At 42.5% G+C, this 18216-nt stretch overlaps 1 protein-coding gene across 3 annotated transcripts in view; it reads right to left on the bottom strand.

Annotated features, from left to right (window-relative positions):
- ACAP2 (ArfGAP with coiled-coil, ankyrin repeat and PH domains 2) overlaps positions 1 to 18216 on the bottom strand; it is a 131445-nt gene that overhangs the window by 11233 nt on the left and 101996 nt on the right. For 2 of the 3 annotated variants that reach the window (XM_075861745.1, XM_075861746.1), the window contains 2 exons: positions 6522 to 6614; positions 115 to 323 (listed from right to left, as the gene is read on the bottom strand). In XM_075861745.1, the coding sequence (XP_075717860.1) occupies positions 115 to 323; positions 6522 to 6614 (302 nt within the window). The remainder of the gene's footprint in view (positions 1 to 114; positions 324 to 6521; positions 6615 to 18216) is intronic. The other variant, XM_075861747.1, reaches the window with a different exon arrangement.

Raw genomic sequence — 18216 nt, 5'->3', positions numbered from 1 at the left:
GAAATGGGAAGAGATAGACATGGTACAGGAGCAAAGTAGCGGTCAATAAATGCAGGACAATGTAATTCATTTCCAGTTGTTCAAGCCGAGAATACAGAAAATAAAGTATCATACCCCATGCACCGCCTGTATCAAAGGTGTAGCATTGTTTTCTTGTGTGTTAACCCAGTTGACTTCTGCTCCTTGAGCTAGCGCCTCAGACATCGCTGGAAGGTTTTGCTGAAAAGCTGCCTGGTACAGCTTAAGTCCTAGGTTAACCATTTTAGTGCTTGTAGAATCTTGAAATACAGCAGAATCCCTCTTTTCAAGTTTCTTTTCCATCTCTAAAGGAATTGAAAAAAAAAACACCACCACCACCATTTTTAGGAACTGAATCCAAGAAGCATACGATTATTCAAAACAAATACAGTCTAGTCTATAGCCTAATGCTTTAGAATTGTTTAGTACTTTAATGATTAATATATATATATAATAAATTCTTCAGTTATTTCTAATCTAAAAACCAAACTAAGGCTTCATTCACACCCATATGGGCAGGGGGTCATAGTAATATGTTGATTACTATATCTCTATAAAACACACACACTAAAAATAATTTTTTATTTTTTTTTGTATAAAAGTTTTTATTGAACATACCACATATATACAACAAAAGAATGGCATTGCCCACCCTTTGAAAAAGTGAACAGTATTACAGAGTATGTTATTTAGGTTTTATCACATTGTAACTTGCGGTTCATACAAAGTTTCCTTAAGCGTTTACATTTCAGACATTCTTAACTACATTTTCCATTAAACCTTTGCAAAATGCTGAAACATTTAACATTCCAACTTTGGCAGACAATGTGAAAATCGCTCTATTCTGATATATCTTTCCCCTCTTCTCTCTTGCCAGTGAACTATCCTCTCATTTCCATTTAGACTCTCAGCTCTACAGTCTTCAGCCTTCCTAATTGCCCTTTAATCTCTTCTGTGAGATACCATTTTGTGTACTGAAATCCCGTTACTACCTCCCCAATTTCTGAATCAGATAGCTGCAAAAGAAAAGGTCTCCATTTTTTAAAGAACCCTGCCGTCTTTTTCTCTTTAGATGTAATTGCTTCATTTCTATCTGATTGGAGGCAAACTTTCAATTGTTGAATCAGCTGATCCATTGTGGGTACGCTGGATTCCAGCCACATCCTTAAGAGACACCTTTTGGCCACCACCAATATCACATGTGCCAATGGCGGCACATATGAAAGAGTCCCCTCTTCCCCTGTCTCCAGTGAAGCCACCGAATGAAAAAGAAGCAGCATGGGTGTCTTCGTTAGGGTACATTCCCAGAGTTTTCGGATATAATCAAGTATTAAAAAATAAATCATTTTTACAATGTGTTATTGGGGGAAGGGGGGTATTTTTTCTTTTTTTTTTTTAAACTGTAATAGGAATTTAGGAAATTTACATTCACCAACATTGCAAAACTAGAAAAACCACAAAGCATCTTAAGTTTGGGAAACTAAGCCTAGGAGTGATACCCAAACGGATTAGCAAAATCGGTGTCCCTGGAAGGCATAAAGCTGGAAGAGACCGTGGTTGAGCGTCCTGTTGCGATGAGCCGCTCAAAGAAGAAGAAAACACTGCTGCCGAGCCCCGGGACCGGCTTTCAAGATGGCGCTGGCAAGAGAGAGCCCCGGAACAGAGGTGTCCGAGTGGATGCTGCAGAGAGGTTTGCCCGAACACCACGGGCGGGCAGTTTGGGGACCCACAAGCAGTCAACGGCTGTGGGAGCGGGGATTGGCGGCCCCTCATATGGCTCACGATACGCCGTGCTGGAGGAAGACATGGAGAATGAGGAGGAGGCGGCGAGCAGGAGCACGCCGAGACAGCACACGAATGGCGGGATGCAGAGCGCTAAGAGGGGTGGATTATCAGAACCCTCACTGACATATTAGTGGTTGTAAAACACAACTCCTTGGTTCTTACTACACTGACTTTGTGTTACATAATGTTCGCCTGGTAGTAGTGCCAGAAAGGGTTGAAAGCAATAACCCTACTGCTTACTTTGAAACTAGGCTGCTTCACACATTTGGATGGAAAGTGCGGACCCCTTTATTTGCCGTGGAGAGGGCACACAGGGTGCCTACCAGACCGGGTCATCCTGGAAGACCGCCGAGACCGATGCGGATAAAGATCCTGCACTATAAGGAAACAGATCACATACTGAGAATAGTACGGGAACGTCCGGATATTTCCATTAATGGAGTGCGGGTATCCTTTTTCCCCAGACTTCTCAATGGATGTGCAAAGGAATCGGGCGCAATTTCTGGACATACAGAAACGTCTTCGGGCGGTGAATGTGTCTTACTCCATGATGTATCCAGCGAAACTCCGGATGGTTGCCTTTGGAACGACATCCTTCTTTGAATAGCCTGGAGAGGCGATGAGATGGCTGGACGGTCACGAAAGTAAACTCAGACCTGCAAAGGCCGTGTGAGTATGAGGATCTTCAAGACGGAGAGATCGGATGGTGGAGCCGGAGTAGTGAAACTTTGTTAATGATTGTGTCACCTTGACATGATGGCAAAAGTTGATTTATATTTATACGTTTTACGCCTATTTATAGTCTGTGGAAAGCCGTACAGGAGGGGGGAGGACAAATGTAATAAAAATTATTCTCATGACCCAGGTGTTATATATAATTCATAACTCCCCAGTGTGAATTCCCAAAGGTTGGATCAGGAAGCTGCATAACCTCTTGCGAGATCTAGTGTGGAAAAGGGGGGTGCCCAGAATAAAACTGGAGAAACTTACATTTCCAAAGAATGAAGGGGGCCTGGTCCTACCAAATGCATGGATGTACTACCTTGCTGCACAATGTCAGCATTTGTGGGGGAGGGAAGATAGAGATAAGGGGGGTATAGGGAAAACATTTTGTCTTACCTGGGAGGAGGGAGAAGTCCATTAGAGGAACTGGAAGCGCATACATATAAGAGGATAGCGGGAAACAGACCATCTTTACTTCTACTGCACAAAGTATGGAGAGAATGTAAGCAGATACTGGATGTGGCGGTATGTAATAACTACACCCCAATTAGAAGGGATGAATAGATGGGAACAAGAGGGCATAATCCGGCTGAGTCAGCTGTTCGAGGGACACCAATCTTAACCCCTTCCCGACATTGGACGTATCCATACGTCATAGCCGGGTAGGGGGAAGTATGGAACGGGCTCACGGGTGAACCCGCTACATATGATACGGGTGTCGGCTGTATGTTACAGCCGCAACATCACAGTAAACGAGCAGGATCGAGCGTGATCCCGCTCGTTTAACCCGTTAAATGCTGTGGTCAGTAGCGACCGCGGCATTTAAATCATTAGAAAGAGGGGGCGACCCCCTCTAGCAGCTCATTGCGTCCCCCGCAATGCAATCGCGGGGTGGCGATGGTTGCTATGGCTGCCTGGGGGCCTAATGAGGGGGCCTGCTTCTGGCAGGGCTTAATAGAAGCCTGTCAGAAAGACGATATACTGCAATAGTTAGTCCCTTGGGGAACTAATAAAAAAGTAAAAATTAGTAATATAAAGGGGGGTTTTCTTTTGTAAAAAAAAAACAATGAAAAATTGAAAGTTAAAAAAATTAAAATTGGTATCGCCGCATCCGTAAAAGTCTGAACTATTACAATATATCATTATTCAACCCGCACGGTGAACGCCGTAAAAAATAAAAAAAAGGAAAAATGCTAAATCGCTATTTTTTCAGCCACCTCATCTCCCACAAAAAATGGAATAAATAGTGATTAAAACGTTGCATGAACCAAAAAATGGTATAATTAAAAACTACAGCTTATCCCGCAAAAAATAAGCCCTCATACCACTTAATCAAACCACTTATGGCTCTCAGAATTTGGCAATACAAAATAAACTTTACTTTTACAACTAAAAAAAAGTGTAAAAAAAAAATTTCTCAAATATAGAAAAAATACTATATTTGGTATCGCCATAATCGTATTGACCCGCAGAATAAAGTTAACATGTTGTTTTAATTGAAGTGAATTCCGTAAAAACAAAGCACAAAAAACAATGGAGGAATCGCTGTTTTTTTTTTCTTTTTCTACCCCACAAATAATTTTTTCCTTGGGTTTCCTAGTACATTATATGGCACAATAAATAGTGCTACGAAAAACTACAACAACTCGCCCCGCAAAAATCAAGCCCTCATAGGACTATAATCGACGGAAAAATAAAAATGTATGGCTTTTGGAATGTGAGGTGGAAAAAACAAAAATCTGAAAGTCGTTTACGTACGGGAAGGGGTTAAATCCTTTCAGCAGCTGAAAGAAGAATTTCAGTTGAAACATATGTTCCTACGAATACTTGAAGATACGGCATTGCAATTCAGACACAATCCAATTCAGTTGCCCCAGAGATACACGCCTTGGGAGTATAGGATTGTATTGTGAAAGTGTCTACATCTAAGGGGTTGATTTCATGGGCGTACTCTATTTTACTACCCAAGCACCTACGGGGATCTTATGAAACCTGTTAAAGAGAAATGGGAGAGAGACGTAGGTTCCATACCTAAGGAACACTGGGAAGAAATTGTTACATCTCCCGGCACACCATCTCTTAATGTAGCTCGGAGAAGGTCTCAACTTTTTCTAGTACATAGGGTGTATAGGACCCCATGGGTCTTGATGAAGATGTGAATCAGAACAGATGCTAAATGCCCTAGGTGCCCGGAGGAGAAAGCCGAAATTCTGCATGTTTTGGACTTGTGGGGCTCTGAGGGAACCGTGGAATAGCTAAACACTGGTTGGATGAGATGCCGCCCTCAATGAACGAAATTATAGGGACAATAAACCATGCGGTTCTGGTGGAGTATAACATTTATTTAAAAAGGGGGGCTGATAAGAAATTTGGAAAACAATGGTAGAGGTGGATAAACCGCTCCGGTTTGGCTTTGGGTGAACTACTTATACTTTGATCAATTTCTTAAAGGGACTGCGGCGCTAGAATTTTTTTTTTTTTTTTTTTTTAGTTAAACAATTATTATTTAAGTGATTACACATCGTTTTAATTTTTTCACAAGTCAGGAAATATTATAAATTAGATTCTAATTTATAACATTTCCATGTGCTGGCCACTAGAGGGAGCAAAATTGCAGCATGGTCAATGTGGTAAAGCAACCTCATTGATTTATGCTGCAAATTTGGGGTGGATACACTCTCTCTAGTGTCCTCACACAATCCCCCCTCCCTTCTGGCTAGTGCCAGGAGGGGTTGGAATCTTTAAACCTCCTACACTGTGTGCCGCCATTTTCTGAGCGACTGCACAGTGTAGGAGGATTAGATACAGTGCTCAGCAGACAGTATAAGACTAACATAATACACACATCACATACACGAACATAAATTACCTTCTCCTGCCACCGCCTCCACTCCTATAATTTGTGCCTTCACGTCCTTGAACATATGGCCGGAAGTCGTCATCTTACTGTCCGGTTGCGGCTTCCGGTCCACATGAAAATGGCGACGGATTTCGCTCTGCGAACGAGCTTCGTTTTGGTCTGTGTGGGAGCGGCGCATGAGATGTTCCCACACAGACGGTGTACGCTTCAGAAAATGGAACGGCTCCCGTTCGCATTCTCTATGGGGTTGTATGTGCCGTATTCCATCTCTGTATGTGTCATTAATCGACACATGCAGAGATGAAAAAAAATGGCAGCCCCCATAGAGAAGTAAAAGTAAGAACAAAGTAAAAAGTAGAACATGAGAACACAAATACAATTTATGTTAATATCATATTAAAATCAATATGATAAAAAAAAAATAATTAATGACACCTTCCCTTTAAGGGGAGGGACCCTAGAATGAAGGCTTGTTGGGTGGGGGTGAAAGCAAAATTAGAACAGGAAGGGGATGAGACCGTGTCTGAATATTTATTACCTTACATTTAACACAAGTGATTTGAGGTACCTAGACATGCACTGGACAACTCCTGGGAGGAGAGTTGACGGAAGGGTTTTTTTCCTTGAAAGCTGACAAAACTGGAATGGAGAGCTGTGGTGGGTAGGTTTCACTATTTTGTTTAACTCATGATTTGTCCGTGATGAGACGTAGATTCAAATGTATTTGCGATTGACAGCTGGACTATGTTATTGCTGCATTTGTAAATAAACGTAAAAAAAAAAAAAATAACTACTGTTTTCCCAACTAAAACATTTTATGGCATAACCAGGGGACATGCCGTAAAGGTCTTAGGAACCCGCACCTATTTCCAGAATAGGGGTCACTGGACTCCTGTCCTGCCTGGTGAGACGGCCAACGCAGAGATTGAATGTAGAGGTGGCCACGAATGTGCATAGTACTCTCCATTGTGATAAATGGGAGTTATGGAAACAGTCGAGCAAGCGTGCGTTCTGGAGATGGGTATGGGTCCTAGAGCTACATCTATCCGAAATTTATGTCATATCCCATGGATTTGCTATAAATGTCTACGGTGGGAATAACCCTCAATTACAACAATTTTAAAACGACACTAACCTGCATCATACAAACTGTTGGAAGACACAGCGGACGCTAGGAGCTCCCGGCTACCATCCGAACTAAATTGTATTCCACTGTCATTGCTTCTCACTAATAAAAATCAAATAATTTTGGCTGTAATTAACATTTGGTGCTGCAACATACATCACACAAACTCAAAAAACATTGGAAACTAGTGTTTAATACAGCAATGTAAGGGTATGCAAATTATAGAATAAAAGCTTTTCGTGACTTCAATATCAATCTTCTTTAGGATATTTTAAACTTAAAGAGGCTCTGTCACCAGATTTTTCAACCCCTATCTGCTATTGCAGCAGATCGGCGCTGCAATGTAGATTACAGTAAAGTTTTTATTTTTAAAAAACTAGCATTTTTGGCCAAGTAATGACCATTTTTGTATTTATGCAAATGAGGCTTGCAAAAGTACAACTGGGCGTGTTGAAAAGTAAAAGTACAACTGGGCGTGTATTATGTGCGTACATCGGGGCGTTTTTACTTCTTTTACTAGCTGGCCGTTCTGACGAGAAGTATCATCCACTTCTCTTCAGAACGCCCAGCTTCTGGCAGATCACGCTGTGACGTCACTTCCCCAGGTCCTGCATCGTGTCAGACGTGCGAGGACACATCGGCACCAGAGGCTACAGATGATTCTGCAGCAGCATCGGCGTTAGCAGGTAAGTCGATGTAGCTACTTACCTGCAAACGCTGATGCTGCTGCAGAATCAACTGTAGCCTCTGGTGCCGATGTGTCCTCGCTCGTCTGACACGATGCAGGACCTGGGGAAGTGACGTCACAGCGTGATCTGCCAGAAGCTGGGCGTTCTGAAGAGAAGTGGATGATACTTCTCGTCAGAACGCCCAGCTAGTAAAAGTAGTAAACACGCCCCGATGTACGCACATAATACACGCCCAGTTGTACTTTTACTTTTCAACACGCCCAGTTGTACTTTTGCAAGCCTCATTTGCATGAATACAAAAATGGTCATAACTTGGCCAAAAATGCTCGTTTTTTAAAAATAAAAAAGTTACTGTAATCTACATTGCAGCGCCTATCTGCTGCAATAGCAGATAGGGGTTGCAAAATCTGGTGACAGAGCCTCTTTAATTCATATAATAAAAGCACAACATTTTGTGATACACAAAGTAAAATAGACATTATAAAACAGTTGTAAAACCCCCTAAAAAAAAACAAGGGGGCACTCCCTCCATCTGGAGAAAAAAAGGTTCAACCTGCAGAGGCAACAAGCCTTCTTTACTGTGAGAACTGTGAATCTATGGAATAGTCACCGCAGGAGCTGGTCACAGCAGGGACAGTAGATGGCTTTAAAAAAAGGCTGAGATAATTTCCTAGATGAAAAAATATTAGCTCCTATGTGTAGAAATTTTTCCCTTCCTTTTTGCCGTCCCTTGGTTGAACTTGATGGACATGTGTCTTTTTTCAGCCGTACTATGTAACTATAATGCTGGGCGAAACAGCTAAAAGGTCTGGTTAGTTCAGGGAGATGTGCTGCTGATCTGATAGAAATGTGTGGGGTCGAGCGGTTTTCCCCATACTAGCTCCTTGTGAAAGGAGCAAACCAACGCTAATCAACGAGCAGTCTCGTTGATTGGCGTTCGTTGCACCTGCCAAAATGTGCCAGTGTAAAAGTATCTGATCTCAGGAGCATTACAAGAGAAGTCAAATAATTTACTTATATTCAGATTAGATCTCTGAACGAGATGTAAAATGCAGATAAAAAGGTAAATATACAATTTAAATAACGTCTCTACGGGATGTGCAGTTGGCTTGGCCCACAACAAGGAGAAACAAATTCATAAAAGTAAGGCCCAGTCCACAGAGTTTTTTGGCGCTGATTTTGACGCGGAAACAGTGTCTGAATCAGTGCTGAAAGACATCCGAAACCGCCTCCCATTGATTTCAATGGGAGGCGGAGGCGTTTTTTTTCCCGGGCGGCTTTTAGTCGCTCATGGTCAAAGAAAGTGGCATGACGTCTCTTGTCACAGTTCCGCATCTGACCTCCCATTGATTGCAGAAAAAGCGTTTTACGCAGCGTTTTTGCCTACGGTGCTCAACGTCTGCGGGCGAAAAACGCAGTGAAAAGCGCGACAAGAAGGTGCAGGCAGGTCAAAAACGACCTCAAAATTCCTGAAGGAAGCAATCACGAATACATCACGGCTTATGCTTCTAATTAGCAGCTTAGACTGTCCACGGCTTATGCTGCGGTCTGCTCTTACTGATGCAGTAGGAGACAGAGCATCCTGCTTTGCCTTCTAGGCTCTTGTCTTCAGTATTGGAGCTAGCGCTGCAGAACCCCATTCCCGAAGGAATTTTGAGGCAGATTTTTTCTGCCTTCAAAATACTCTTTGTGAACAGGGGCCTAATTCTGTTTAAATAAAAAAACAAAAAACAAAGTGGTTTACCAACAACTGTAACACGAATATAAAAGGGCTGCCTTAGGCCTCATCACACGGCTGTGCCCGTAATCATGAGCCGAAATTGTGGGCAGGGCCGGCCACGGATAGCCGCCCGCATTTTCGGCCCGTGCTCCCATACAAAGTATGGGAGCACGGACAGTAAAAAGCAAAAGATAGGACATGTCCTATCTTTTGCAGTACACGTCTACGGCCCAGACACCTTCCCGTAAATAAACGGGAAGGTGTCCGTGGATAATAGCAGTAAATGGGTCCGTAATTGCGGACCGTAGTTGCGGTCCGCAATTACGGACAATTTTTACGGTCGTGTGCATGGGGCTGTAACGTGTACCTCCAGTTACATATAAAAAAAACAAAAACACACAATTATAGTGCAGGACTGCAAAATAATTAATTTTTCTATACATATTGATAGATCACGGATTATGCTTCTAATGAGCATCTTAGACCGTCCACGGCTTATGCTATGGTCTGCGCTTACCGATGCTGGGGACCGAGTATCCTGCTGTGCCTTCCAGGCTCGTCTTCAGTATTGGAGCTAGCGCTGCAGGACCCCATTACATCTTACAGCGTCTCAAAGTCTATGCTTTGCTATCATAAGCATAAACAGCATATTCAATGCATTTAGACAGTGTACGTCAGCTGGATTACAGTATAAGGTGAAAAGTCAGGACCAAGGTACAAGTGTTTAAAGGATAAAGGAGTAGTGCATATAAATACATTGGTTATAAAAGACTTCCATCTTCAGTATGGGAGCTAGCGTTGTATAATCACATTTTATGGGACACTAAGAGGTTGAGCAGGAGGCTCTGTCTCCTACTGCATTGGTAAGAGATGCTAAATCAGCTAATCAAATTATAAAGAAAAAAAACAAAACAATTTTGCATTATAATCGTTTTTCTATATAACCGGAGGTTCACTTTAAAAGTGGATTTATTTTAAGAATGTAATTTCCATAAAATTATGATACTTATTCAGGGATATTGTTACAATTCTGTCTGAGTTTAGTTATCCATGCTTGTCCCAAAACTTTACCCCTTCTCTTATGGACACTGCTGGCAAAGCTACAACTGGATAAATCTTGACAAGAAATAAAGGAAAAGAAGAACTCAAGAAAATGATTTAGTCTAAGAGACCAAAACGGTTTATAATCTCTGATCTAGACCAGATTTTTCAGTGAAAGATATTTTTATGCCTCTATGATTTATCTATCTATCTATTAGAGATATATATATCTCTATATAGATAGATAGATAGATAGATAGATAGATAGATAGATAGATAGATAGATAGATAGATACTCCTTTCTCAGAGACACCCCCTCCCTCAGGAAGACTAATGAAACTGATCTACCACTCAAAAAAAAACTAGAATAAAACCAAACAAACAAATAAAGTCAGCTGTAATTACTGCACTATTATGTAAATGAAGGCAATGGCAATACATTGGACACTGTGTTCCCCATAGGAAAAACGATTTTTGGACTCACTATAAAATCTATTTCTTGTTGATTCCATTGGGGAACACCGCACCATGGGTATATGCACCTGCCACTAGGAGGCGACAACAGGTCGGAAAGAGTCTTTGCTAGTTCCGTTTTTACAAAAGCGGTTGGAGAAAAGAAACACAAAGGCCCTGTTCACACTGCGTTTTTTGCCGCGGAAACCGTGGCAAAAAAACGGCCGACATTTACTCCCATTAATTTCAATGGGAGGTGGAGGCGTTTTTTTTACCGCGAGCAGAAAAAAACGCTCGTGGTAAAAAGAAGCGACATGCCATATCTTGATGCCTTTCTGGCTTTAAAAAGTTTTTCCCGCCTTTTTTTGCTGCAATTTTTTTACGCGTTTTCCAGCAAAAACGCTCGCGGTTATTCCATCTTTCTGTTAAAGAGATAGCTAAATAAAAATAAAATTAAAAAAAGCCTAAAAAAACCATGGCAAAAAAACGCGTGTGGTGAAAAACCACTTAAGGCTATGTTCACACGGGGTATTTTGCCGAGTTTTTTGACGCGGAAACCGCGTCGCAAAACTCGGCAGAAACGGCCCGAGAACGCCTCCCATTGATTTCAATGGGAGGCGTCGGCGTCTTTTTCCCGCGAGCTGTAAAACTGCCTCGCGGGAAAAAGAAGCGACATGCCCTATCTTCGGGCGCTTCCGCCTCGGACCTCCCATTGACTTCAATGGGAGGCAGGAGAAAGCGTATATCTCGCTGTTTTATGGCCGCGGCGCTCAATGGCCGCGGGCAAAAAACGGCGCGATAATTGCCGCGAAAATCGGCGTGCAGGGAGAGGAATATCTGCCTCAAAGTTCCAAACGGAATTTTGAGGCAGATATTCCTCCCCCAAAATACTCCGTGTGAACATAGCCTAAAAAAACTGGAGCTGATTTTTCCAGGCAGAATTTTCTGCCTGCAAAAACTCCATGTGAACATACCCAAACATGTCCACGGTCCCAGGAGAAAATGTATCCAAGCAGTCAAAACGACAGGTCCAAAGCCTGGAATAAACAGAAAATAAGAGGGAGAGATCTGTGTCCCCTAAAGGATTCAACGAGAAAAAGATTTTATGGCAAGTAAAAAAAACAAAACTTGTTTTCTCGTTAATCATTGGGGACACATCACCAGGAGATATACTGAAGTGCCAGAGAGTGGGAAAAATAAAAGTAAAAAATTAAAGCCATGCAACCCGATTAATACACAGCTCAACACTCTGCGACCCAGACTGGCATCAGAAGAGACCAAACAATGAATTTGGTAAAACTAAGGACTTATTCACACGAGCGTGTCCGTTATGCGCACGTAAAAAAAGCAGCGTTTTTCCTGCGTTGCAGTTGCGTGTGACATCCGTGTACGGCGCACGTCTGTTTTTTTTACGCGCATATGTCATCCGTTTCTTTTTCTCATAATTTCTGTAGCAACTGTTGCGTGAATCACAGACAGCACATGGATGTGATTTCCAGACAACCATAATTGTAAAAAGAAGACTGCAACACTCCAGAATTCAGCGTTCCAAAAAGAGGGTGTTTATTCACCAGTACAAGTGCAATGTTTCAAACTTCATGGAGGTAAAGAAAAATAATCTGCTAGGAAAAAACACCTATCTTGTATCCAGTAGATACCACCTCCCAGAACCCAGACGCCATCCACATAAGCGACCCATGTCTTCAGAAAGAAGTCGACACATCCGCCACAAGTGGGGACACACCTTCGTCTTGTTAAAGGGGGGTCCTCTGTTAACTGGGGCCGCAAAGCTGGCCTAGGCTTGAAAGATAGTCTGGAGTCGTTGGCATTCATCCTCCTGCCTGAAAATAGAGAAGGCCGCGTGCGGTGAGAACGGTTTTGAGGCAGAAAAGAGTTCTCACCGCCTGTAGCCTCAGAAATAATCTCATCTAGACATTTAACAAAAAGTCTTCCGCCAAAGTTGGGAAGATGGATCTTCTCCACAATTTTTAAGCCAAACAGAGAGCTGGATGGAAATAGAATTAACCAATACACTGGCATTGAAGCGGGCTTACTCAAGGGAGGCCTAAAATAGAAACTTTGAAGCATGGATTACCCAAAAAGTTAATTTGGCTAAATTATGCTGCCAGGCTCCTGACATGAGGAGTCCGGCAGCTGCTTTCCCCACAACAAGCAGGCCTAAATCACCCAAGAGGATGCAAAAGCCGAGAACAGAGCAGGACATGAAGCCACAAAAATAGATTTGGCTTGTGAATTGAACGTCTTGTTCAGAGGGTCACTGAGTAAGGGTATGTTCACATAGCCTATTTTCAGACGTAATTCGGACGTTTTACGCCTCGAATTATGCCTGAAAAAACAGCTCCATTACTTCTGCAAACATCTGCCCATTGCTTGCAATGGGTTTTACGATGTTCTGTTCAGACGAGGTGTAAATTTACGCGTCGCTGTAAAAAGACGGCGCGTAAAAATTCCGCCCGCGTCAAAGATGTGCATGTCACTTCTTGGGACGTTTTTGGAGCAGTTTTTCATTGAAAAACAGCTCCAATAACGTCCGTAAAAGACGCTTCGAAAAACACGGGTACTTGCAAAAACGTCTGAAATTCAGGAGCTGTTTTCGCCTGAAAACAGCTCCGTAATTTCACACGTATTTTGCTGCTGCGTGTGAACATACAGAGGAATAGTAGTAGTCCTTTATAGCCTAGAGATAGGTGGATCCACAGAAGGAAAAACAGACCACATTGAGACCAGGTCTTCCTGAAAAGGAAACAGAGTATCTGCGCGTTTAGAAACAAGACATCTTTCCAGATCCACTCCTTTGTTAATAGTTTCCCAAACACGCTATGGTTTGAAAAACAGTTTGTGGCACCGCTGGTGCTAAATGGGTACCTCTTCCCGAGAAGGGGTGGTGGGGGTCATCCTTTAAATGAAAGGTGTCCCTAACAGCACGTAATAATGCCTGCATGGCAGCTGACAACTGCGATTCGTGTTCGGACTCTGAATCCAAATCATACATTGGAGGAAAGAGACTGATCCACATTGGAGACAATATCACCAACAAAAAAGAGACTCCAATGGGACCCCCTAGAAAGAGATTTAGGAGAAAAAGTACCTGTCTAAGGCTACACTCACAAGAGCGTGACAGATTTACACGCGTAAAAACCGAGCGTAAATCTGTTCCTGTGCGTTTCGTTTTGCATCAGCGTGCTTTGCGTGTGGTCGTTTTTCACGCACTTGCAAGCACTTTTTTTCACTGTAATTGATGCGTTAAACACGGACAGCACACGGATAAGCGTCCGTGTGCAGTCCGTGGTTGTCACGCACCCATTGAATTCAATGGGCGACTAGGTGCATAAAAATGCACCAATATAGGACATGCAGAGTTTCACGCACCAGACACTCGCTGTGTGAAAACTCACGCATGTGTGAATAGCCTCATTGAAATAAATGCGTGCTGTGCGTTGTTTCAATGCTAGCCTGAATAAGCCCTAAGGCACCTCGACTCCTCTTATAGGATCTCCTGCAAAGGAGTAGACTAAGTTTTGCTCAAAGGAGAGGAAGAAGGGCCCCCGAGTTCAGCCGCAATCCGGGAAGGCAAATGCTGGAAATAGCCCCAGGGCCTGAGCAAAAGACATCGCCCACTCAGGGGGTGCCACATCCACTTATGAGGCGACCATCTGGGATGTTCTGGATAGCAGACACCATGGGGTAGGGGCTGGCCGCATATAATCTTTATATCACAACCGCCACAGGTATAAACGGTAGCCATGCCCACCTGTATTTGCTGCTTGGTTGCCACCTCACGAGGAGAAGACATGACAGAATGGGGAAAAAGAAACAAACAAGCAGCAATGTCACCCAATCAGTAACCTCACACGTATAGTGGGGCTACCGTCACTCCATCTGTGGAATCAGAAAATAAAGGTTATGTGACCAGCAACGAAGAAAATTAATTACAGAGGACTGCCTTGTTTCCAGACACCCGCTGGGGGCTGACTAAGCTGTAAACAGGCTGACAACCCACCTGAAGCGAATAATAAATTTAAATGCATAAAACTAAAATAAAATAAAAAATAGAAGCATACTTGAGTATCAGGTCACGTCTGAATTAGCAAGTGTCTGTGGGAAGAATATTATCTGCCTGGGCAATGCCAAAACTCAAACCTACCTTGTGTCACGTCCTAGTGGCAGAAGGATATACTCATGGTGCTCCAATGATTAACGAGAAATCTTACATGCATTCATGTTGCACGGTCAATTTTAATTATAAACATAGTATTTACACACAAAAGCCTTCAATAGGATGAAGTTAGGCAAGGCCAATTGATCGAAAACATAGCATTTTCATTAAGTGCAAAAGGAATAAATAAAGTAGCATTCACAATAAATAGCAGATAAAGACGACTAGACAGTACCTAAATAGCCAAGACTACATACTGTATAAGAGAGGTTACTTACTACCACGAAGCTTTGAGGAAGTATCAAAGTAGGAGAAGAGCGAGTCTAGCTCATCAGGACAGAAGAGAGACTCTCGCCTTGCTTCGTCACTGCTAACAGCAACCGCTGGTGACATGCAGGTTAGCAAAGCAAAAAGCAGGCAGTAAAAGAGGAAAGAGGGTCAAGAAAACCAGACAGCTATCTGGCAAAAGAGAGACTGTCAGTATTGGTTATCAGATCTTACTGTACACTTGATTCACCCAGGTTTTTCACTCCGCAATACAAAACAATGCCAACTAATCTCCCATAAAGGAGTGGCACTAATGCATATTTACATCTGTAATCTCTATAAATTAATGTGCAACATCAAATATTCCATGCAAAATTTCCACTGAAAACATTAGCATCTACAAGAGGGAAATTATGAGATGTCATGTCACACGGCACCAAGTATATGCCCATCAAGTATTTATGTGCCAATAAATAATAGGGAACTTAATATGAAAACGTTGCAACACATTGCCTATTTAACCCACAAATGTGTTGCACATTTGTCTGCGAATGAAGCTATCAAATATGGCAGATCAAGCCACTCAGTGTTGAGCATTAGTTGGCCTACAAATACATGCGGTAACCTCAATAGATCTGCTTTCAGCAAGACATGAACTCCCTTGTTATTAGGAATACATTTATATTGGTGACTGATCCAGGGATTTAATACAAGGCTTTCTTCACTTTTATTGCACTACATTTATCGTACAAAAAAGCTACCAACGTACCCATTAAACATAGGTTGTGACGGACACCTAATAGTGGCGACCGTCACAATAAACTATAATAGGTTCATCATGAACTAGGTTCATGGGCTTTAATATTTTTGCATGTCATATCCGTTAAATGGATCTCATTATAGTCTATATGTGACGGATTCCACTATTGAGCATCTGTTTAATGTATCAGTCTATAAACTACACTGGTTTTCGTTAAATGTATAGGTAATGAAAAGTTATTAAAAAGACCATGAGGTATAAGTCAAAAGGTATGCGAGTGACTGTATGGCATACGTCACCCAAAGGCTCCCATATTTAAAAAAAAACAAAAAAAAAAAACAGCACAATGTACAACACAGTATGCATTTATTTTTTAAATTAGCATATTCTACTATGCTATTCTATACTTTACACAAATAACCAAAAGGTCTACCAACATATACCAGCCCGAAGGAGGCGAAAAGGACTCTTTGGGAGTCCTATGGACTTATTTATCGCGTAAGCCGCAAGCTTTCCCAACACACACACACACTAAACGTAGGGAATGAACGGTTTTACAATGGATTCAAAAAGTTGTACAAATAAAATAGGTCCACACACAATCGCTAAGTGAGCACAGATCGTTTACTTAAAGGGGTTTGCCCAACAATGACATTTATGGCATATACACAGGATATGCCATAAGTGTCAGACGTCGGTCCCACCTACGCTGTTTTCGCAAACCCCTTCAAGTGAAGATGATACATATTAATCCCTTAACGCACCGTGACGCAACCGTACGTCACGGTTTGCACGGTCTTAAGTACAGTTACGTCATGGTTTAGTTCGGTCACCAGGTCAAAAGATACGGAGACAGAACCGTGATATCGGCTGTCACAGACAGTAGTCACTATGAAGCGGCAGGGGACCAGTCACGGCGCTGCCCATGATCACTGTAATTGGTCAGTCAGTAGTAACTGACCGACGGCAGCATTGCAGCATGGTTACCCAGCAAAAACAGCCGGAGCCAATTTGATATACGATCGGCTGTTTTGCAACAGGAGGCCTAACAATGGTCTCCTATCTGTCAAGTACAGAGGCCTATTAGGCCCCCGCCCAGAGGTGGGGCCTAAAAGGCTTCCGGCCGCAAATGGAAGATGGCAGTGGGCTCAGAAGTGGAGCCTACTTCGTCAGCCGTGGGCGTCAGCTGACACCCTGCTGTAACGGCAGGGAATGGAACTAGCTCCGAACCCTGCCATTAACCCCTTAGACGCCGCAATCAAAAGCGATAAAACTACAATAAAAACTACAACCCATCCCGCAAAGAACAAGCCCTCAAACAGGCTTACATCGCATGTACCCTAAAATGGTACGATTGTCCCGCAACAAATAAGCCCTCATACAACTCAGTTGGCGAAAACATAAAAAAAGCTCTGGCTCCCAGAATATAGCGACGCAAAATGTGCAGAGCGTTACAAAAGCAGATAAGATTGGGAAGTATTTATCAGTGCGACACTGGCCACATGTCTGTGGATTCTTATATTTTTTACTGCATTATTATACCTTCTTATTATGCCCTGATATAGTCTACATATGCCCCCACATTATAGTGAAATGCCAGCAAAACCCTAAACAGAACTACCAAGCAAAATCTGCATTCCAAAAGACAAATGGCGCTCCCACCCTTCTGAACACTACGGTAGTTTACGTCCACATATATGGCGTTCCCGTACCCGGGAGAACCCGGGTAACAGTTTGAAGAATTTTTCTTCAATGGCACAAACTGGGCACAACATATTGTGCACTAAAATTACATATCAGTGGAAGATTGCAATTTTCACTTTGCACCATGCACTGCGCATTAATTTCCAATGAAAAACTACACGTGGGGTAAACACGCTCACTACACCCCATAAAATGCCCTAAGGGGTATAGTTTCCAAAATGGGGGTACTACTCGGGGGTTTGTTTTACTATTTGACCTCAGAGCCCTGCAATTGTGGGCCATTCTGTGAAAATCACCAAAACAGGCCTCAAATGCGCATGTTGCTCTTCACTTCTGAGCCCAGTCATATGTCCAGGCAAACGATAAGTGCCTTGAGGTGTTTTTATCTCCAAAATGGGATCACTTCTTGGGGGCTTCCACTGCACTCTAGTACCTCAGGGGTTTTGCAAATGCGACATGGCGCCCAAACACCAATCCAGAAAAATCTGCATGCCAAATTGCGCTCCTGCCATTCTGAACACTGCCGTGTTTCCAAACAGCAGTTTATGACCACATATGGGGTATTGCCGGAATTGATAGAAAAGGCGTATGCATCAGAATAAAGTCCATTAACGGCTGCCGTGAAAAGTCGTGGCGGTCACCAACTGGTTAAGAATCTTTTTCTGTGCATTTGCACTATATTAATTTTTAATCTTTATCACATCATAGATAGGATAGATATAGTGCTGTCGTAAAAAAAAATTATTTAAAAACAACCCCAGAATCTGTTTTTTAGGTCACAGCTCCTCCCAAAAAAAAAAACGGTATATAAGTGATCAAAAAAAGTCACATTTATTCCAAAATAGTACCAAATAAAAACTACAACCCGTCCCGCAAAAAAAAATCCCCGGCAC

Source organism: Rhinoderma darwinii, chromosome 4 (assembly GCF_050947455.1).
Source record: "Rhinoderma darwinii isolate aRhiDar2 chromosome 4, aRhiDar2.hap1, whole genome shotgun sequence".
NCBI classification, from domain to species: domain Eukaryota; kingdom Metazoa; phylum Chordata; class Amphibia; order Anura; family Rhinodermatidae; genus Rhinoderma; species Rhinoderma darwinii.
Note: the sequence above shows the minus strand (reverse complement) of the source record. Positions and strands in the feature narration are given on the sequence as shown.